Here is a 24,982-nt window from a genome sequence, read left to right on the forward strand (position 1 = left end):
TAGTCTGTGAGTGGCAGTCCTCTTTGTGGCGGATCAAGAGGGACGAAATCTCCAGTAAACTAGACTGTCAGTGGCGGTCCTCTTTGTGGCGAAGCAAGAGGGATAAAATCTCCAGTAAACTAGACTGGGTGGCGGTTCTCTTTGTGGCGGAGCAGGAGGGGTGAAATCTCCGGTAAATTAGTCTATAAGTGGCAATCCTTTTTGTGGTGGAGCAAGAGGGATGAAATATCTCCAGTGGCAATCCTCTTTGTTGCGGAGCAAGAGGGATGAAATATCTCCAGTAAACTAGACTGGGTGGCGGTCCTCTTTGTGGCGGAGCAAGAGGGATGAAATATTCTCCAGTAAACTAGACTGTGGGTGGCAATCCTCTTTGTGGCGGAGCAAGAGGGATGAAATATCTCCAGTAAACTAGTAAGTGGCAATCCTCTTTGTGGCGGAGCAAGAGGGGTGAAGTCTCCAGTCAAGGATCTCCTAACACATATCAGTTAGATATGATCTGAACCAGACTTTAGTATTCAAATGTCATCTTGACCAACAATTCCGACATCATCTGATTTAGGTCTTCTTCGACGGTCGTTTTGTCATTTACACGTTTGTTTTGTTTAACGACACCACATACAGCACATTGCTTTATTCATCATCGGCTAAATGTCTGTGCTTTGTTTATTGTAAAAACTAAATCGTTAAAACAGTGAAAGAATTGTTGAGAGATCATATTTGTAATATAGTCTACACGGATTTCTAAAAAAAAAAGGCCTTATTTAAGGCCGTAGGAGCATTTTTGGGTAAAAGTGGGGAACCAAACGTTTTAACATAATTTGGGTATATTAATATTGTTTGTGTTTTGTTTATTGTCGATATCCGTTAACAGTTGAAGACTTGCTGAGATAGCAGATTTTGGGTTTTAATATTAATACTGTTTGTGTTTTGTTTTTTGCAGTGACACGTTAACGGTGGAAGACTTGACGCAGCTGATCGTAGAAAACCCATCGTTAGCATTCGCTCTGGTGAAGACGTTCGTCGACACCAATGGTAAGTGAATCGAGGAATCTGTCGGAAATAATATTAGTATTTAGCGCGTTCAGGAGAGCGAGAAATCCCTAGCGTTCGCAATGAATTCAGAATTATATATGATTTTTGGATAATTAGGATATCCAGGATTATTTGGATGTAAACAATATTTGGCCAGAATGTTTCCGTATCTGTCTGACGCATAGGGCACTCATGTAACGAACATGCTTATTCCTGGCTACCAGTTAACTTCGTTATTCCTGGCTACTAATTAATGCAAATATTCCTGCCAGAACTACCAATGGATATGGTTATTCCTGGCTTACTAATGAATAAGAATATTCCTGGCATGCTACCAATTAACATGGTTATTCCTGGCTACTAATGAATGCAAATATTCCTGCCAGGACTTCCAATGGATATGGTTATTCCTGGCTTACTAATGAATAAGAATATTCCTGGCATGCTACCAATTAACATGGTTATTCCTGGCCACCACTGAATGCGAATATTCCTGCCAGGATACCAATTAACATGGTTATTCCTGGCTACTAATGAATGCAAAATTCCTGCCAGGACTGTCAATGAACATGATTATTCCTGGCTACTAATGAATTAGTATTTCCTGTCAATAGGTTTCCCCCGTCTCAACAAGTGCCCTACGTTTTACATATGAAATACCGTGGTATGTGCTACGCTGTCTTGGAAAGTCAATATAAAAGATCTCGTGCTGCTATTGGAAAACAAATGATTTCCTCTAACTACGAGTCACAATGACCCAAATTATATCTGACATTCAATAACTGTTGATACGTCCACGACTAGTATATCAAGGGTACCGTATGTGGTGTTTTGTGTGTGGGGAAGAACATATAAAGGAACCCTTGCTGCTTATGAAACAATGTAGCGGGTTCCTCTGATTCCACATCCAATAGCCGGTTATTTATTAATCAATGTACTATGGACATGTTGTTAAACAAAACAAACTTTAAATGTCAGTTATTGCACTGCGTGAAAATTTTTAATATCCTTTTATTATATAACATTTAGTGAAATATCTTAAAATATCAGTGAAATAAAAGTGTTATCAGTCACTCAGTGACGATAACACATTTTAGAGTGAAAATTTTACTGTTTCACTCTAAAATGTGTTATCGTCACTGTAGAAAGTGTTATCTTCACCGTAAGAAAGCCGGACCTATTTTGCTGCTGGCATTTTAAAAATAAAGTTAAATTGCCAAAAGTTATATAATAAATAGAAAATTTCATGGGTGTTTTTGTCAAATATGATTTATATCTCATCTCGTTAAGTTTGCAATCATATCACACTCGTCGTGCAAGCGCGACTCGTGAGATATGATTGCAAACTTCACTCGATGAAATATAAATCATATTTGGCAAAAAAAACCATGAAATATCCTCTATATATTATTATAATTAGTCAGAAGACCTCAGGGGAGAATAGTCTAGAACTAACTGAGCTATAAATAAAGATTTCATTATTATTACTACTACTACTACTACTACTACTACTACTACTGTATTTATGTTTTTTATTTCTTATTTCTTATTTCAGATGACGGATATATTAGTAACAGTGAAATATACAATAGACTTGACCAGTGATGTACCCAAACAATGGGTGCTCCAAACCCTCCAAATTTCGTCCACGACAATGTTGGCGAGAGAACATCGGGAAACTCAAATTGTGCTAAAAACAAATCATGGAACTTGATCAACAAGATTCGGTGGAGGAAAAGACGACACAGAAGAGAAAGTTGAAAATTCTACAAATAAAACAGTCTATCTCTACTTTTGGATTTTAGTGATGCTAGTTTTAAAATATGTCCGTCGATTCAGGATTATTTTGAAGTCCAGTTTGAAGACTAATTCGTATTACTGAAAGGTTTATGTTGTAAAATGTGCAAAGATCTCCATTTTAGTCGTTTAAAATGCCTTTTGTGACGTCATCGTGTAACCTCTAACTGTCTAACAGAACAACTGCTTTCGTTGCAACTAATTTTGTTTCTTTTGCTTGACTCTTTAACGATATTTAGCACTCCTTGATAACACATATTATTTGTGCAAAAACCACATATTCAAAATGGTGATTCATTTAAAATGTCAAGTGGTAACATTCAAATTAGTCTCCAACCAATCAAAAGACGTTTTGAAGCTATCACGTGACTGGCGCGCATGACATTAGAGCTAACAGTGTAAAAATGTGAACTGTCTTTCTTTTTCCTGTGATTTCGCATTTTAATTATGGAGCATATTATATTCTGATAAATAACTTCTCCATCAAGCAGAGACATTATATATACATGTATATACATAAAGGATATTTTATATATACATATACATATGTATGTATGTATGTATGTATGTATGTATGTATGTATATGTATATATAAAATATTCTTTTTATTATCGCAGACGACCCAACAACGATAAAGGAATCTTGGAATATAAACTAGAATTAGCCACTGATATTGTCTTAAGTGATATTTAATCATATTTCTCAGTGTATACATCAAATGTATTTAAACTATGTCAATATATTCAGTAGACTTCAAATATTATGATATGAATTATATTTCGGACAGTTCCATAAACTAAATATTTGGCTACACCGACTTCTGTCTCACTAACTGACAACAACTAATCATTAACCCCCTGTCCTAGATAGACAGCCCAAATAGTTGGGAAGTGTTCCAGTTACAACGTGTGTGTGAACCTTAATTCCATATAAGCACGGACATTTTTGCCAGCCGTTTTCGTTACGCCGAGAGAATCAGACAATGTGTATAAAAGTAATAGCTCAATAATGACGTAGGAAGATTTTGTTTTTTAATTGTTTCCTTTATTCATAACGGCAACATAGCCATAGCTTAATAGAATTAATACAGACTATAAAAGAAGTATTTTAAAAGTTAAGACTATATTGCCAAATGGATATGGTAAAAGCAAATTTCCCAAGGGAGAAATCATTTTGTTAATGTTACTCTGTAGGAAAATGTAGATCCAACATGACGCCCACTGTCGTACATCCGAGACATGATTCGTAGAATTGGCCGAGGAATTCCGAATGTTTGTTCTGTCATTACTAAAAACCGGCTTACAAGTACGTCTAGAGATATGAAATGCGAAAGTGTTATAGGTACGTACTCACGGTACAATAATTGAAAACGATTCGAAAATGTACGAGCGAGATGTATTGAAAGAATACCTAGATTGTAGTTACGATTTTATATGTTCACAACATTTTCGAGGGAAGTCTGAAAGATTACAATTTTTAATTTAAATTCAATTTATTATTATTGTAAGATTACTATTATTTAAAAAGCATCAGGCTGTTATTATAAGTTGCGTTGTGATAACGTACCTTTATCACTTTCTGAGGGGTCAGATTCGCATATTCAGACAGTTTAGCGCACCCTGGAATGGGTGTATCTTATAATTCTCCCACAATATTCTATTCAACAATGATGAACTTTTGCAGGAGGCGCTTAACATTTTCCAAAGAGTATACTTTAAAGGCACTTGGTTCTTTTGGTATTTCTGCTTAAAACTTAGTTTCTTACTTAAAACGTTAAATGATATTTATGATGATGTTATCACCTACAAAATCGCCCAGCAGTCAACAACCAGGAATTGTTTAAACATTGTCTGGAGACGAGAGATTTCACGACCATTTAAAGTTATCTGAATTGTATATTGTGTGCATTTGTAAATGGTACTTTCAAAACAACAGCGTCAGCAAAATACTGGTGCGCGCGAAACGTAGGGGTGGATCCATGATTTTGTAAACGGGTGGGGGGGGGGGGGGGGTTGGGGACAAAATTCTTAAAACAGCAAGTTTGAGTTTGTGGAAAGCAAATGAGTCGAACTTTTCAAGGGGATGGGGATCTGAAGGGGGTTCGGAGGCATGCTCCCCATAAAATTTTGAAATAAAGACGATAAGAGACGCGTTTTGAGGACAATTTAGTGGGATTGTGATGACGAATATATTTTTTAAAAGGCCATTAAAAAGGACATTTGGTGGATGGTGGATTACGGGATTTCTATGATTCCTCCCGTCTCTGAGTCCGCCAATAAAAAGACCACGTCAGGGTACCGTCTTGAGCTTTTAAAAATATTGGGACAAATAAGAATGCACGGAATGGACAGACATGAAATTATCAAAGTAAAAGACAGTAAACGCGACGTCAGTCATACAATACGAGTGCCTCGTACGAGAATAGCCACGGAAATAGCCGATTGACTAAACAAACACTCGGATTTCATCGGTTGTTGTATGCAATCGGTTATTCTCGTTGCTATTCTCGCACTAGGCAATCGTATCGTGTGTCGACCTGGACCCCGTTTTACGCAGCGGTGTTACCGTTAAGGTAATCTTAAGCGCATATGGTAGATATGCATTTAAAGTGATTTTAGCGCTAAGATCGCATTGTAAAACAGGGGCCCAGGAACCCACTTCTCTAGCTTTCACAACTAAGTGATCTTGCAGTGCAAAAAAAGGACTTGCAGGGACTATGGAAAGAAGGAAATGGTTTATTTAACGACGCACTCAACACATTTAATTTTTTCGATTAGCAGCAAGGGATCTTTTATATGCACCATCCCATAGACAGGATAGCACATATCACGACCTTTGATGTGCCGGTCGTGGTGCACTGGCTGGAGCGAGAAATAGTGCAGAGACTATGATGGTGATTAAAAGAGCTTGAGAGCTTTGTGGATTATGTCTCTAAAGTTACGTATGTTTGTAGTGGACCAGGTGCCTTTAAATTTTCGATAATGTGTACAGTATAAGAACAAAGATTTCAGTAATTTTTTAATGGTTCTCTCCTTTTTCTTTTCTCTTTTTTAAAATGGGTTAATGTCCTTTGTGCATTTAAATACATTTTGCTGCCTTAAAACAAGGCTTACAAATTCAGTTGTATGCTGTATGGGAAGTAATAACATTATATAATCCTTAAATTGGTATGAGGACTTAGGACTGTAATACTTTCCTAATGGTTTCCTTTTCGGAAATGGGTCTAGATGTGTTCTGTCGTATTTAAACATCATTTTGCTCTCTTTAAAACTAATATGCACACATTCAGTTGCAAGATGTATACAACGTAACACAACAACATAATCCCCTAATCGGTAGAACAATTAGAATTTCAGTTCTTTTTCTAATGGTGCTCCATTTTTTGGAAATGGGTCTATGTGTTTTATTGTATTTTAGCATGCATTTTGCTCCCTGTAAAACAATGTTCGTGAATTCAGTTGCAAGCTAAATACAACGTAATCTGTGAAACGATTATTTTAATACATAGTCGTCTGCAATCTTACCGTAGTCATGCTCATAAATATACGGTCACCTAACACCTTATTAAATGGTTCTACGACAGTTTTTAATAGAATAATTATTATGTTGTCTAATTCTGTTCTTATCGATATTAAATAAATGTATTTATCTTTACATGTGCAGATTCTTACTTTGTATGATCATGTAAGGAAGGCTGTGTATTAACGGGTTTCTGATCTGGTGTTGACCCACCAACGTTATTCTGGAATAAATTTGTGTCAAATTCTTGAATTATAACTTTCCTCCTTTTGCTGTCATTATTTCATGACCTCCGACCTATGTATCATTCGTTCTTCTTTATCTTTGTTTGACACCTAATAGCCGATGTATTTTTCGTGCTGGGGTGTCGTTAAACATTCATCCATCCATCCTTCCAAAAAGTGGGGGCACACTTTTATATTTACACACTTTTACACTATTTTAAAGCAAATATAAAGCAAAATATATAAAAAGTGGGGGAACATGCCCCCCCCCCCCCCTTCCGGTTTCTACGACAGTGCATTCATCCATTCATTCACTCAGTCAGTCAGTCAGTCAGTCAGTCCAGTCAGTCAGTCATTCATTCATTCTGACTTACGTCAGACAAAACGGTCCAATTCATGAAGTAAAACATTTGTCTTCGTGTGGATTTATGTTGAATTTGACTTTGTTGTTAAAGGTGCATTATCTCTTCATCTTATTATAGTATCATTTACTAAAACAAAATACAAACACAACTACAGTTTTAATAAATTCACAATCTCACCTCAACGTATTACAACATCATTTACTAAAACAAAATACAAACACAACTACAGTTTTAATAAACTCACAATCTCACCTCAACGTATTATAACATCATTTACCAAAACAAAATACAAACACAACTACAGTTTGAATAAATTCACAATCTCACTTCAACGTATTATAACATCATTTACTAAGGCAAAATACTAACACAACTACAGTTTGAATAAACTCACAATCTCACTTCAACGTATTATAACATCATTTACTAAGGCAAAATACTAACACAACTACAGTTTGAATAAACTCACAATCTCACTTCAACGTATTATAACATCATTTACTAAGGCAAAATACTAACACAACTACAGTTTGAATAAACTCACAATCTCACTTCAACGTATTATAACATCATTTACTAAGGCAAAATACTAACACAACTACAGTTTGAATAAACTCACAATCTCACTTCAACGTATTATAACATCATTTACTAAGGCAAAATACTAACACAACTACAGTTTGAATAAACTCACAATCTCACTTCAACGTATTATAACATCATTTACTAAGGCAAAATACTAACACAACTACAGTTTGAATAAACTCACAATCTCACTTCAACATATTATAACATCATTTACTAAAACAAAATACTAACACAACTACAGTTTGAATAAACTCACAATCTCACCTCAACATATTATAACATCATACAGTTTGAATAAACTCACAATCTCACTTCAACATATTATAACATCATTTACTAAGGCAAAATACTAACACAACTACAGTTTGAATAAACTCACAATCTCACTTCAACAATATTATAACATCATTTACTAAGGCAAAATACTAACACAACTACAGTTTGAATAAACTCACAATCTCACTTCAACATATTATAACATCATTTACTAAATCACAATCTTACACAACATCAGTTACCAAGGCAACCACAATCTCACTTCAACGTATTATAACATCATTACTACTACAGTTTGAATAAACTCACAATCTCACTTCAACATATTATTTCAAAATATTATAACATCATTTACTAAGGCAAAATACTAACACAACTACAGTTTGAATAAACTCACAATCTCACTTCAACATATTATAACATCTCAGGCTTCACTACGTATTATAACATCATTTACTAAGGCAAAATACTAACACAACTACAGTTTGAATAAACTCACAATCTCACTTCAACATATTATAACATCATTTACTAAGGCAAAATACTAACACAACTACAGTTTGAATAAACTCACAATCTCACTTCAACATATTATAACATCATTTACTAAGGCAAAATACTAACACAACTACAGTTTGAATAAACTCACAATCTCACTTCAACATATTATAACATCATTTACTAAGGCAAAATACTAACACAACTACAGTTTGAATAAACTCACAATCTCACTTCAACATATTATAACATCATTTACTAAGGCAAAATACTAACACAACTACAGTTTGAATAAACTCACAATCTCACTTCAACATATTATAACATCATTTACTAAGGCAAAATACTAACACAACTACAGTTTGAATAAACTCACAATCTCACTTCAACATATTATAACATCATTTACTAAGGCAAAATACTAACACAACTACAGTTTGAATAAACTCACAATCTCACTTCAACATATTATAACATCATTTACTAAGGCAAAATACTAACACAACTACAGTTTGAATAAACTCACAATCTCACTTCAACATATTATAACATCATTTACTAAGGCAAAATACTAACACAACTACAGTTTGAATAAACTCACAATCTCACTTCAACATATTATAACATCATTTACTAAGGCAAAATACTAACACAACTACAGTTTGAATAAACTCACAATCTCACTTCAACATATTATAACATCATTTACTAAGGCAAAATACTAACACAACTACAGTTTGAATAAACTCACAATCTCACTTCAACATATTATAACATCATTTACTAAGGCAAAATACTAACACAACTACAGTTTGAATAAACTCACAATCTCACTTCAACATATTATAACATCATTTACTAAGGCAAAATACTAACACAACTACAGTTTGAATAAACTCACAATCTCACTTCAACATATTATAACATCATTTACTAAGGCAAAATACTAACACAACTACAGTTTGAATAAACTCACAATCTCACTTCAACATATTATAACATCATTTACTAAGGCAAAATACTAACACAACTACAGTTTGAATAAACTCACAATCTCACTTCAACATATTATAACATCATTTACTAAGGCAAAATACTAACACAACTACAGTTTGAATAAACTCACAATCTCACTTCAACATATTATAACATCATTTACTAAGGCAAAATACTAACACAACTACAGTTTGAATAAACTCACAATCTCACTTCAACATATTATAACATCATTTACTAAGGCAAAATACTAACACAACTACAGTTTGAATAAACTCACAATCTCACTTCAACATATTATAACATCATTTACTAAGGCAAAATACTAACACAACTACAGTTTGAATAAACTCACAATCTCACTTCAACATATTATAACATCATTTACTAAGGCAAAATACTAACACAACTACAGTTTGAATAAACTCACTTCAACATATTATAACATCATTTACTAAAACAAAATACTAACACAACTACAGTTTGAATAAACTCACAATCTCACTTCAACATATTATAACATCATTTACTAAGGCAAAATACTAACACAACTACAGTTTGAATAAACTCACAATCTCACTTCAACATATTATAACATCATTTACTAAAACAAAATACTAACACAACTACAGTTTGAATAAACTCACAATCTCACTTCAACATATTATAACATCATTTACTAAGGCAAAATACTAACACAAGTAGATTTTTTAAAATACTCACAAACTCACTGTACCTTATTATTAACATTATTTACTAACGGAAAATATAAACACATTTACCATTTTAATCAGTTTGAATGAGAAAACCGTAATACGTGATCAGGAGCCAATTTCACTAAACATCGTAAGTTTACGTCTGCGACTAGCAGTTTTACCTGACATAAGTATACAAGTATTTGGCATCTGTTTCACACAGAAAATTACATCAATACGGAAGATGGAACATTTTAATGACAAAAGAAAATCAAATATGTGTACTTAAAACTATATTTGTTGTACTATGATAGTAATACGAATTGTGTTTTAGTCGTAGATTTACGTTTACGTGTAAAACTAGGCTTACGATGTTTTGTGAAACTGGGCCTAGGACCGTATCCCTGCACAATGGAGTCAAATTGGCATTTTGCAAAACAGTGAGATTCCGTGAATTTATACCCAGTGCCTCGTCTATAAGAGGACAGCCACTCCCGAGGAGATTCGTGTACAATCCAGCCTCATAATATTATTACGATCATTTACTATATAATATAAACATCGTTTTACCATACTAGTATAACGTCATTTATTAAAGCAAAATACAAACATAACTACATTTTAAAGAGACATTCCTGAGTAAGATGTTTCCGACTAATAAAATATTTCTACGATTAAACTTACATATTAAATATATTTTCTTGTTTAGAATATCAGTGTCTGTATATTCAATGCATTTCTGGTCTTCTTAATATGTGTAAGAAGCCCAAATTGGATTTTGTCTTCAAATAATTTCGTACGTACGAAAACATATATTTTAGGAAATAAAATTTAATTTAACTTAGTACAAATAATAGAACGACCAGAAACACGTTTAATATACAACCACTAATATTCTAAACAAGAAAATATATTTAATATGTAAGTTTAATCGTAGAATATTTCATTAGTCGATAACATCGTAAAAATTGCAGCAAACTCAGGAATGTCCTGTTAAAGGTTTATATTCGTTCTTAATACATGTAAATACGAATATCGAGGTACAAATCTAGTTTGGACTAAAAAAGGAAGGAAGGAAATGTTTTATTTAACGACGCACTCAACACATTTTATTTACGGTTATATGGCGTCAGACATATGATTAAGGACCACACAGATATTGAGAGAGGAAACCCGCTGTCGCCACTTCATGGTCTACTTTTTTCGATTAGCAGCAAGTGATCTTTTATATGCACCATCCCACAGACAGGATAGTACATACCACGACCTTTGTCACACCAGTTGTGGAGCACTGGCTGGAATGAGAAATAGCCCAATGGGTCCACCGACTGGGATCGATCCTAGACAGACCGCACATCAAGCGAACGCTTTACCACTGGGCTACGTATATTACATTTATTAGGACCACCAGAAACAATCTGATTACAATTAGCTCTACTGGTCTACCAGTAGATCTAACAGCATTGCGTGAACTCCCATGTCCAGGTGACATTTCATCTATAAATAACAATTTAAATATCGACCAATTACACTTCACCTTTTATAGCGTTATTCGGGAGCATACAAATTCTAAAAATATTGGCGAGATTATTTATGGAATAGGCGAACTTGTTTGTCTATTTCAACATTGAAAAAACAGAGAAAAAAGTGTAGTAATAAACTCTGGATTGTATACTAGTATAAACAGATTTTATGGCTATACCATCACGGTTTGGGTTTTTTTGTCTTGAAACGAATTTTATATAAAATTTTATATTGAAATTAGTTTCCGGCATACTTCGTAATTCAACCGAATCATTTCGTATACCCTCGGCATAATCCCGAATGTTTTCAAATTCTTTTCAAATCACTGGCATGATTTTGCAAGTAAGGTTTTGACTGGTCGAATGAAAGGTCAACTGGACATGAGCTCCAACGGGTTGTTGTTAGATCCACATGTAATAGTGGAGCTAATTTTAATAAGATTGCACCAGAAACACATTGAATATGCACTGACTTTTTTTTTTTTTTTTTTTTTTTGGCTACCATCTTTTATATTTGCCATTCCAATACGGGCATCCATTTCAATACAAAATCCTGGCTAACCCAGTGCTATCCGTGCCTTTCGCTACTGGTTTCAGTCGACAAAACTCCTAGACTCGTGTTGTATGGGGATTTACATTTAGTAAATTACATTTTAAATGGGCGGTGTCGCGACCTGAGTAAGAAGCGAGGCGGATACGCGTAATTGTGAGTTTAATTTGTCACACGATATTAAAGTGTTCCGCGCGACACTGGTACTAAACAGAGGGGCGGATCGTATCGCGAAGAAGAGACGGGCCCCCACACGCCAATGTGGAATTCTTGAGTGGATTCCTGTATTTAATTATTATATAGCGTTGACGCCAGGCTCTTGAGAGCGTGGCCCTATTGTTAAATGTCACTTCTGTAACCTTTTCCAGATTTTAATCTTTTATCAAAGGAAATTTGCTCTCAAAGGAAAATACTTGTTTCTTCTTGTTGTTTTTTTTTGTTGAGAAAAAATAACCATAATGGTGATATGCATTAATGTACTCGCCAGGAATACACCAAAACAATATTTTTTAAAATCAATTAATTGAAACCACATCGAGGGCTGGATCTAAAAGTTAAAATTTTAACAACACCACTAGAAAACATTGACACTGTCTTTGGAAAGGTAGTCCAGATAGCTGAGATGTGTGTGTGTGTCCAGGACAGCGTGATTGAACCTTAATTGGATATAGAAATAAGTATAAACAACCTTAACAGTGTTTGTTTGTTTTGTTGTGTTTAACGACACCACTAGAAAACATTGATTTATTAATCGTCGGATATTGGGTTTGGAGGGGGATCGGAAAAAAAAGAAAATTAATATATAACAATATTATAACTGTCGCAAAATATATAGCACAACTTAAGGGAATGAGATCCTAAGTTATGGTGAGATTCCAGGAGCCAATCATTATAAATTCCTCAGAGGGTGGGGTCTGTCAGCAACAAGACCAAATGGCGGATTAATACATTATTTTCTAAAAGATACGTCCCACGGCGAATGCATTGAACATGAGATCGTAAAGTCTCGAAACTCTGGCACCTGCAAATGTTGATGTCCTTGAACTTATATATAGATTGGTGACACGTACACACCCTCTAACACCAGACACGCCCACGTCAGCCAGTGTTGATGTCTTTGAACGTATATCTAGCATAGTCACACCCACACACATCCTATAACATCAAATACATGTCACACAATGTTGATGTCCTCGAACGTATATCTAGCATGGATGTCTTTGAACGTATATCTAGCATAGTCACACCCACACACATCCTATAACATCAGATACATGTCACACACTGTTGATGTCCTCGAACGCATATCTAGCATGGATGTCTGTGAACGTATATCTAGCATAGTCACGCCCACACACATCCTATAACATCAGATACATGTCACACAATGTTGATGTCCTTGAACTTATATCTAGCATGGATGTCTGTGAACGTATATCTAGCATAGTCACGCCCACACACATCCTATAACATCAGATACATGTCACACAATGTTGATGTCCTTGAACTTATATCTAGCATGGATGTCTGTGAACGTATATCTAGCATAGTCACGCCCACACACATCCTATAACATCAGATACATGTCACACAATGTTGATGTCCTTGAACTTATATCTAGCATGGATGTCTGTGAACGTATATCTAGCATAGTCACGCCCACACACATCCTATAACATCAGATACATGTCACACAATGTTGATGTCCTTGAACTTATATCTAGCATGGATGTCTGTGAACGTATATCTAGCATAGTCACGCCCACACACATCCTATAACATCAGATACATGTCACACAATGTTGATGTCCTTGAACTTATATCTAGCATGGATGTCTGTGAACGTATATCTAGCATAGTCACGCCCACACACATCCTATAACATCAGATACATGTCACACAATGTTGATGTCCTTGAACTTATATCTAGCATGGATGTCTTTGAACGTATATCTAGCATAGTCACGCCCACACACATCCTCTAACATCAGTCACATGCCACACATGATGCACTTGAACTTATATCTAGCAAGGTCACACCAACAAACACCCTCTATCATCAGAATTTCAGAGAGTACATCCTTTTCCTAAACAAATAATCTTCATGGGTGTCTTTTGATCCAATGATCACAATGAGGCATCCATTAATGGCATGAGCACAATTAGGAAAATATTTGTTTTTAAATTTATTGACGACTTACTTCGGTTAATCATCCTTAGAAACAACAACATATTCGTCCAGTGGGGCAGCTATCACAGCTTCACTGAAATGTACACATCCCATTACAATGATCTTCTATAATAGATAGGGGAGCACATACCACGGCCTTTGAACTTTGGCCCAGCTGGATGTTATTTGATTAGTACTACCTTCTGCAACTTCCGTAAATAAAGGAACGTGTGAATGCACCTTTAACATATTATACCCCGTACATATGCCAAGTATTCATTCATAATTATTTTCGTGCCTATATCCATTTTAGATTCAAGCACGTTGTCCTGGGCACACACCTCAGCTATATGGGATTAGTGGATAGTGAGAGAGAAGAGGGTGTAGTGGCCTTACATCTACCCATTGAGTCATTAAAACTTGCTCTGGATGGAAGCCGATACCAGGCTACGAACCCTGTACCTACCAGCCTTATGTCCGATGTCCGGTGGTTTAACTACTACACGACCGATGCCGGTCATTTTAACTGTCAAAGGGCGGGACGTAGCGCAGTGGTAAAGCACTCGTTTGATGCGCGGTCGGTCTGGGATCGATACCCGTCGGAGAGCTCATTGGGCTATTTCTCGTCGTAGCCAGTGCACCACGACTGGTATATCAACTAGTATGTAGTATCCTGTCTGTGGGATGGTATATAAAAGATCCCTTCCTAATAGTGGAAAAATACTACTATATATTATGTCAAAATTATCAAATGTTTGACATCCAATAGTCAATTATGAAGAACTCAATGTGCTCGTGTGGTGTTGTTAAACAAAAGCAATCTTTAACTTTTAACTGTGAGAGTGAAGGAAATGTTTTATTTAACGACGCACTCAGCACAATTTATTTACGGTCATATGGCGTCGAACATATTGTTAAGGACCACACAGATGCGGAGAGAGGAAACCCGCTGTCGCCACTTCATTGGCTACTCTTTTCGATTAGCAGCAAGAGATATTTTGTTTCCACTATCCAACAGACAGGATAGCACATACCAAGGCCTTTGATATACCAGTCGTGGTGCACTGGCTGGAGCGAGAAATAGCCCAATGGGCCCACTGACGGGGATCGATTCCAAACCGACCGCGCATTAAGCGAGCTCTTTTACCACTGGGCTACGTCTCGCTCGTTTAACTGTGAGAATTTTCATTTCATTTCAACTTGGTTTCATGCTTATATCCAATTACGGTTCAAGCACGCTGTACTGGGCACACACATCTCATCTATCTGGGCTGTCTGTCCAGGACAGTGGGTTAGTTGTGAGTTGGCTAGTGGTTAGTGATAGAGAAGAGGGTGTAGTGGCCTTACACCTACCCATTGAGCCCTTAAGAATTCGCTCTGGGTTGGAGCCGGTACCAGGCTGCGAACCCTGTACCTACCAGCCTGTAGTCCGATGCGCCACAGAGGCCGGTACTGTGAGAATGCATCTTTAACATATACAGCGTAGATTAGTAGTTTCGGGTTTATTTAATTACCGCTGATCGTGGACAGCAGACGTATAATCGAATCAGTCATTCAGCGCTGATCTTTGTCCCTCAGACGTCGTGGCGACCAGGGAGCAGCTTTTGGGAATCTCGGGAAGATTCGGTGATTTGACGAAACCCGTGTCAGCCGATAAGAGCTTGTCTGTCTCGATCTCCGCTGACCATTTCACGCGTCAGTCAAACTTATCAGCGAGGTCGGTGGCCCCCATCTTGGATGCAGTGAAACATTGTGAACACCGTGAATCAAATCCAGCGACATCTCCGCGCTCACAGTAGAATTTTATTTTGGGTGACCATTCGTCGATAATTTGCTTTTGCTATCTTTTTTTTTTATGTTTACTAGTGTATACGAAAAGAAAATATGGATGAACTATGTTATATAAGCCTAATGGATGTATTATAGAACAGCTTTCAAGACAGAGACAGAGAGAGTAATGGTTTATTTAAAGTTACATTCTCTGGTTACCGTATTATAATATCATGTACAAATGTGAAATAAAAGCTCAAATGCACTTTTAAAAAAGTAGTGTGTGTTCGCTATGAACGGATATCGTCAAACGTATACGCTTGATTCGTTGCCTGTGCCGCCATAGCTCGGCAAAGCACAAACGACAGCCTGTTGTCAGTTTCAGTTAACATGTGCGTTTGCCGATTTCAAATTGTAGGGTTCGTCGCAAAATTTAAAAGAGAAATCTTGCGCTGTACGAAGAACGTTCGGTTGAAGATACGGTACTAGTCTATAGTTAAAACCGGTTTGATCTTGACAACGTGTTATCGACAGTCGTACCTTCCCATTTCAGAATTGATATTTTATAAAGTGTTAGTAGAACTTACAAAGTTTAGTTTGTATACTAGTAACACATTAATCGTGTATATTTTTAAAATAAAATATACTAAAGTAGACAATGAACGTTTTTACTTCTTAATTTTACGTGTTAAAATCGACAAATTCAAATAAATATTATTTCGTTTGGAAAGGTTAAAGTTGGGGGGGGGGGGGGTTTAACGACATCAAAGATAAAGCATATTGATTTAATAATCATCCAACCCCATACAACCGTAAATAAAATGTGTTGAGTGCGTCGTTAAATAAAATAAAACATATCTTATCCTTCCTTCCATCTGCTGTCTAACATTTGGTAATTTTGACATATAATCTTAGAGAGGAATCGGGTGCATGTGCAGGGGGAGGGTATTGGAGGTCGAAACCCTTACTTGCCCAAGCTTAAAAAAAATTGAAATGTATTTTTTGGGGGAGCATGGCCCCATATAAACCTCGCTCAACACAGTCTATAACCTCAACCCCGCCGAAATCCCTGCACACGCGCCCTGGAAACTCGCTACATTTTGTTTTTAGCAAGGGATCGTTTATATGTACCATCCCACAGACAGGATATCACATACCATGGTCTTTTATATACCTGCCGATGGGGATCGATCCTAGACTGACCGCGCATTTCCAAAAACCACCTTTTTAGGTCTAAGTAATGAATAAAAATAACATATAGTCTTGAAAAATGTTACGTAAATCGAATACAGTACCCTCTTCCTCTACCCCTAGAGGGTTATGCAATTAGTAGCACCCCCTTACATGTAACGCGTATGCCAACAGCTGGCCACTGTCAAAATTTCAAGGCAAATCCCCCACCCACCGACCCCTGGAAAGGCGTTGTACCATACCTCTATGGATATAAATATGTTTTGGAGATATGTTAAATTTGTTCAAAAATTGCGAAATCTCACGTGATCTCCTTTTGGGGAATTCTTTACTTGTGATAAGCCAATGAAAACCGAGATCGGTACGAGCCCGTCAAAAGTGTCCCACTTTCAAAATACTGGCTTTGTTTTTGACCTGGATAAGCCAGCGTAGTGAAACTGATGCGGAGTGCGGCGTCATATATGCATCAAACGTAATTGGATTTTCTGTTCTATATGCTTAAATAATAAAAAATATTCTGGATACTGCCGCTTTATCGACACACTCAACACATTGTATTTACGGATATATGGCGTCAGATATGGTTAAGGACCACACAGATACTGAGACGAAACTCGCTGTCGCCACTTCATGGGCTACTCTTTTTCGATTAGCAGCACGTGTTCTTTTATGTGCACCATACCCCAGACAGAGTAGTACATACCACGGCCGTTGATATATCAGTCGTGGTGCACTGGTTGGAACAAAAACAAATAGCCCAATGTGCTCACCGACGCGGATCGATCCCAGACCGACTGCGCATCGAGCGAGCGCTTTACCACTGGAGTACTTCCCGCCCAGAAGAGCTTTCAAAGTGCGAGAACCAACCTGACACGACGCTAGTTACAATCCCAATTGATCCCAAGCCGCCTAGAACAGCTTTCAAAGTGCGAGAACCAACCTGACACGACGCTAGTTACAATCCCAATTGATCCCAAGCTACCTAGAACAGCTTTCAAAGTGCGAGAACCAACCTGACACGACGCTAGTTACAGTTCCAATTGATCCCAAGCCGCCTAGAACAGCTTTCAAAGTGCGAGAACCAACCTGACACGACGCTAGTTACAGTTCCAATTGATCCCAAGCCGCCTAGAACAGTTTTCAAAGTGCGAGAACCAACCTGACACGACGCTAGTTACAATCCCAATTGATTCCAAGCCGCCTAGAACAGCTTTCAAAGTGCGAGAACCAACCTGACACGACGCTAGTTACAATCTCAATTGATCCCAAGCCGCCTAGAACAGCTTTCAAAGTGCGAGAACCAACCTGACACGACGCTAGTTACAATCTCAATTGATCCCAAGCCGCCTAGAACCGCTTTCAAAGTGCGAGAACCAACCTGACACGACGCTAGTTACAGTTCCAATTGATCCCAAGCCGCCTAGAACAGTTTTCAAAGTGCGAGAACAAACCTGACACGACGCTAGTTACAATCTCAATTGATCCCAAGCCGCCTAGAACAGCTTTCAAAGTGCGAGAACCAACCTGACACGACGCTAGTTACAATCTCAATTGATCCCAAGCCGCCTAGAACAGCTTTCAAAGTGCGAGAAACAACCTGACACGACGCTAGTTACAGTTCCAATTGATCCCAAGCCGCCTAGAACAGTTTTCAAAGTGCGAGAACCAACCTGACACGACGCTAGTTACAATCTCAATTGATCCCAAGCCGCCTAGAACAGCTTTCAAAGTGCGAGAACCAACCTGACACGACGCTAGTTACAATCCCAATTGATTCCAAGCCGCCTAGAACAGCTTTCAAAGTGCGAGAACCAACCTGACACGACGCTAGTTACAATCCCAATTGATTCCAAGCCGCCTAGAACAGCTTTCAAAGTGCGAGAACCAACCTGACACGACGCTAGTTACAATCTCAATTGATCCCAAGCCGCCTAGAACAGCTTTCAAAGTGCGAGAACCAACCTGACACGACGCTAGTTACAATCCCAATTGATTCCAAGCCGCCTAGAACAGCTTTCAAAGTGCGAGAACCAACCTGACACGACGCTAGTTACAATCCCAATTGATCCCAGGCTCAATCCCAATCTTAACCTCAACCCAAAGTCCAAGCTCGATCCCAATTTCAACCTTAACACCAAATTCAGCATCAACCCAAATTCCAAACTGAAGTCCAGTTTCAACCTAAAGTTCGTCCTATTCTCCTACAAAAATCTGTGTAAATAATTTCAGTTTGGTTTGACGTAAGAAGAAAAGTAAAAGTGTTTTGAAAATAATTTTTAAATAATACTATTTTTGTGAGCAACTTAGAAAACAATCGGCTCAGAAATAAATAACTTGTAGTAAATTCCATAGCATGAAAAAAGGTGTTCCCAGTGGGACGAACTGTAGATCCAAATCACAATTTCAAACTAATTCCACAGCATGAAAAAAGGTGTTCCCAGTGGGACGGACTGTAGATCTAAATCACAATTTCAAACTAATTCCACAGCATGAAAAAAGGTGTTCCCAGTGGGACGGACTGTAGATCCAAATCACAATTTCAAACTAATTCCATCATCAATATTAATCAAATCTTTAACCCCAATTCCCACCTAGATCATAAACTCAACCCAAACACCAACGTTATCACTAATCTCAGGGCATGACATGACATGCGCGCTCACGCACATACACACACAGACACACACACACACACACACACGAGCATCACATAAGGAAGGAAATGGTTTATTTAACGGCTCACTCAACACATTTTATTTACGGTTATATGGCATCGGACATATGGTTACGGATCACACAGATATTGAGGGAGGGAATCCGCTGTCGCCACTTCATGGGCTACTCTCTTTTCGATTAGCAGCAAGGGATATTTTATATGCACCATCCCATAGGCAGGATAGCACATACCACGGCCTTTGATGTACCAGTCGTGGTGCACTAATGATTGCCCCATACATGTGTACCAAAGACTGCAATTAGGGACATTTTATATAAGGGTCTCTGTTCCATCCGAAACATAACCTTTTTAAGAGCAAATTTCTGAAGAATGAACTAATTTAAATAAAGACAAAAAATTGTATACAGCACTGGACCTAGGAATAATTATCAGTTATTCAAGCTTCAAGCATTGTTTTAGTTTTAAAATTATTTACAATAGAGTTCCAAAACGGAAAAAAAAGACACCCATATACATGAGTATACGAAATGACCCAGTAGCATAAAAAATCAACGACATTGTTTCCCCAATAAGCAACTAAAAGCGCAAGCCATTGTTAAATATTGAAGTGAGATGATAAGTGCACTGAATGAATTCCTATTACAAGGTAAATATACAACTGGAATGAGTCTATATACAGATTTTCATCCATTAATACTTTTACACGACATAAGTTCATAAATGGAACTTCAGATTTTTGTTTTGTCCAGTGGTGTCTGCTAGAAGATCACAATTACAAATCCATTATGCTTCCATTAGTAGACCGAGAATATATATTTTTTTATCTATAGAATAAACTGCTGAAGAATAGAAATCTGATTGTTTCTCTCGCATAGTCTGTTAATATGGTTGTTGCAATAGGCGTACGGGCTCCAGTTTTAGTATTGGGGAAAGGCTGGCTTTTGCCTGAATTAAACGAAAATTCCTTAATCTGGATAACAACACTTATTCATATCAGCATTGCTGCCAAACAGCTATATAGGGTTGCAAACGAATTTCTTCGCATTTTTACATGGATTACAACTAATGAGGGTAGAATGATGGAAATACAAGGTAAAAAGGTCTCAGTTTAGCACATTTTGTCCGAATATCTGTATACTTTTTGCCCGAATTTGAGGTTTTTCTCCAGCACTAGGGGTGGCAGTTGCACATACCCCCACCCCGTTCCACACGCCGTCCCCCACCACTACCACCCACCCCAAACTCTTGCCTCGTACGCTTATAGTTGCTGTACATTGACAGGGGTTGTTTTAAAGGGAAAGAGCGTTAGCTTTATTTTACTAAATAATAGCTGTGTGATGTCTTAACAGTTATTTTCGACATTTGGTCGAGCGAAAGGAAACCTGCTGCATCACGTAGGCTATTTCAACTGATAATGCGGCAAGAGATTTTAATATACACTTTGTCATACCATGGCGTTTCATGTGCACTGGTTGGGATGGGGGAAAACACCCGAGTCCATTGACAGTGATTGATCTTGTGACCCATTGCACCTCAGACAAGAGCTTTACTACCGAGCAACAGATTGTCTCAGTGCGGGGCGCCAGTTCCGTGAAAGGAAAGGAATGTTTGTTCAACGACACCTTAGCATATTTTAAACTACGGCTATTTGGTGTGTAACATAAAAGTTAGAGAGAGAGAGGGGGGTGAGGGGGAGGGAGGGAGAAAAGGAAAGGAATGTTTGTTTAATGATACCCCAACACATGGGCGGATCCAAGGGGGGGGACCAGGGGGACGCGTCCCCCAAAAAATTGTTCAAGTGCCCTCAAAATGTCCAAGTGCCCTTTTTGTTTGTAGAATTTTTTTTTTTTTAAGTAAACAATAATTATATTGTAGATAAATGAAATCAAGATTTTCGTGTACATGCGCAAGCTTGCAGATATGTGTCTGTGTTATTGAGTCTCAATGGGGCCCCATTGAGGTTCTAACGCGAGTGACGCCAATTTACTTCATTATTGCTAGTATATTATGACGTAGAACTGTAGGAATTCATATTAATTGTAAATATCAAAACTTGTAGTAAGGTGCCCTTTTGACGAGTCAATGTGCCCTTCTTTTTTGGTCCCCCCCCCCCCCCCTAAAAATATTTCCTGGATCCGCCCATGCAACACGTTAAACTACACATTGTTCGTACAGGATTTTTGAAATATATTGAAGGACTTCAAAATCCATTTCTCAGTTTTCAGGGACTCATAACAAGCTATAGAGAATACTACATGAGTGGCCGTTAAATAAAATTTATCTTGCAACGAGTTGTTTTAAAACGTATCTAACGAACGGACACGAATGTATTATTCTGTTTCTTACATATCCTCAAAAACCAGTTTTTAAGCAAATTTTAACATCTTTTTGGACTAAAAGTTATTTACAGCCTTTGCGCTTACAGCTAACCTACGCGTCATAGACAAATGATTGTCAGATTAACTATACGTCACAGTGTAATCGGTTTTGATACTTGCTGTTTTTTCATTGGACGTGGAGCATTGGTGACCTGGTCATCATCTAGGATCAGCCAGTCGTATGTCCTGAAATTGTTAGCACACGTACATGTGTAAACAAGTATGTGTTATCAAAAATAACGAATGATGTTCTCACCAACGGGTGTGTAAGTAATAAGTATCTAACAATCTCTTTTTCGTTTGCTGTTTTTCGCAAGCAGTGGGGTAGCGTGAGCGCAAAATTCTAGACTGGTGGAAGGGACTCGGGGGGGGGGGGGGGGGGGTGCTAACGGTCCACTGGTTAGGGGGCGCAATACTTGCCTTGTCCTGGGCGCTGGCAACCCACGCTACGCCAGTGTTCGCAAGGTATTAGAATGACAGATGTTTGTAAGGTTGCCTTCGGTCTCAGCCCTAACGACCAATGCGTCAGCGTGGGCCTCATTTAACGAAGTGATCATTCCAGTTACGATTTAATGTGATTTAATAAACACTATTGTGTTTTATTTAAAATCAAGTACTTTTCAAGATACATGTATATGTATGGAAATCAAATATTTTTCAAAGCCACATGTAATTTTTCAGGGCCTTCCTGCGCCCCCCCCCCTCTCCCCCCCCCCCCCCCTTCATTATTCAAGAACTTTTCAAGATCGTACACAACTTGCTACAGCTATTCGGTGTCTAGCGTATGGTTGTGACCATAGAAAGAGACAGGAAACCCGCTGCCGCCAAATAGTCTACTCGTAACCGGTCTCGGTGACGTCGTGGTTAAGCCATCGGACATAAGGCTGGTAGGTACAGGGTTCGCAGCCCGGTACCGGCTCCCGACCAGAGCAAGTTTTAACGACTCAGTGGGTATGTGTAAGACCACTACACCCTCTTCTCTCTCACCAACTACTAACAACTAACCCATTGTCCTGGACAGATAGCTGTGCTCGAAAACAGCGTGCTTGAACCTTAATTAAATACAAGCACGAAAATAATAAGTTAAAGAAGAAGAAGTCAACTCGTACTAATAAAGCAACACGTTTATATGGGCAGAACAGAACGTTCGATGGTCTTCGATATACCAGTTGTGGGGAGAAAAAAACGAGTCTACTGAAGGCGATCGCTCGTATAACGGATTGCAACTCGGCTACAGTCTACCCTTGGAGTTGTGGATAACTGGGGCCTAATTCACTACATAGTAGAGGGGGCGAGCTTTTCTTCAGCCTTTTCAGAGAACTTCAGTTTTGAAAAATCCAGATTAATAATAATAATTTAAAAAAAATATCGCTCTCTTATTAAACGTCGACCCCAGGGGCCTAATTCACTAAACTCTCGCAACTTTGCGATTTCGCAGTGCAATGCTAAAAGACTTGCAAAGAGGAAGCTTTGTTGTCTAGCAGAGTCTAAGATACCTTTGTGAATTAGGCCCCTGGTTGACAGGAAGATAACAAAAGAAAAAGGTCGTGATCCAGCTCCTCGGCTGGTTATGGCCCGGGAAGAAGATAAACTTGCATAAATGATCATAAAATGAATTCTACGTAGTGGGACAGCTAGATATTTACCACTTACGAATATTTACTTCCCGGCACTAGTTAATTGCCCCATTACACGTCTGTCGGTGTGTGCTATCAAAAGGTAACGACGAGCTGATACTGTGTTACAGTACAAATATACTCTTCAAAAAAAGAAATGCAAAAGGGTACAAATGGGTTATAACTCCGATTTTATGTTTCCTACCGGTTCATGCTTTGTGAATATAAGGTCATTGCATGTCCCAAACACATTCCCACGGTTACATTCGATAAAACGCAGCTACTGTACAATAAAGTTCCAAAATGTGAATATTCGCAAAAACGCAGCCACGTGCAAACCATGTCACCACTGCACGTGCGTTGTCTGCACGTGCAACATGAACACCGACAGTATAAAAGTGCAGGGTGTTCGCTTGCCTGGCCTCTGTATCTGGCCGACAGTTGACAATCCAGGACATGCCACGTCTCAGTGAACCGCAGAGAAACAATGCCATCGGCCGACTAGACGCAGGCGAATCCAGAACGGCCGTTGCCAGGGCATTCCATGTGTCCCCAAGCACCATCTCCAGACTGTGGGACCGTTACCAGCAACATGGATAAACACGTGACCTCCCTAGATCCGGTCGACCACGGGTCACTACCCCCGGGCAGGACCGCTACATCCGGGTACGCCACCTTCGGGAACGATTGACTACTGCCACCTCCACAGCCGCAGGAATACCAGGTTTGTGCAGGATATCCGACCAGACCGTACGGAACCGCCTACGTGAGGTAGGAATTCGTGCCAGACGTCCAGTTCGAGGTGTCATCTTAACACCACAACACCGTCGACTCCGACTGCAGTGGTGCCAGATTCATCGACAATGGCCTCAACTGCGATGGAGACAGGTGTGGTTCAGTGATGAGTCCCGATTTCTGCTCCGACGTCATGATGGAAGATGTCGCGTGTATAGGCGTCGTGGTGAACGTTATGCGGCAAACTGTGTCCAGGAAGTGGACAGATTCGGCAGGGGTAGTGTCATGGTGTGGGCAGCCATCTCACACACTGGCAGAACTGACCTGGTCCACGTGCAGGGCAACCTGAATGCACAGGGCTACATTGACCAGATCCTCCGG

The 24,982-nt window shown here is 38.4% G+C and overlaps 1 protein-coding gene across 1 annotated transcript in view; it reads left to right on the plus strand.

Moving 5' to 3' along the window:
* LOC121387385 overlaps window positions 1-6,597 on the plus strand; it is a 105,390-nt gene extending 98,793 nt beyond the window's left edge. The window contains exons 4-5 of the mRNA XM_041518484.1: window positions 941-1,032; window positions 2,588-6,597. Coding sequence (XP_041374418.1) covers window positions 941-1,032; window positions 2,588-2,637 — 142 coding nt within the window. The 3' untranslated portion in view covers window positions 2,638-6,597. The remainder of the gene's footprint in view (window positions 1-940; window positions 1,033-2,587) is intronic.
* The last annotated feature ends 18,385 nt before the right edge of the window (window positions 6,598-24,982 follow it).

This window comes from Gigantopelta aegis, chromosome 13, assembly GCF_016097555.1.
Source record: "Gigantopelta aegis isolate Gae_Host chromosome 13, Gae_host_genome, whole genome shotgun sequence".
Taxonomy (NCBI): Eukaryota; Metazoa; Mollusca; class Gastropoda; order Neomphalida; family Peltospiridae; genus Gigantopelta; species Gigantopelta aegis.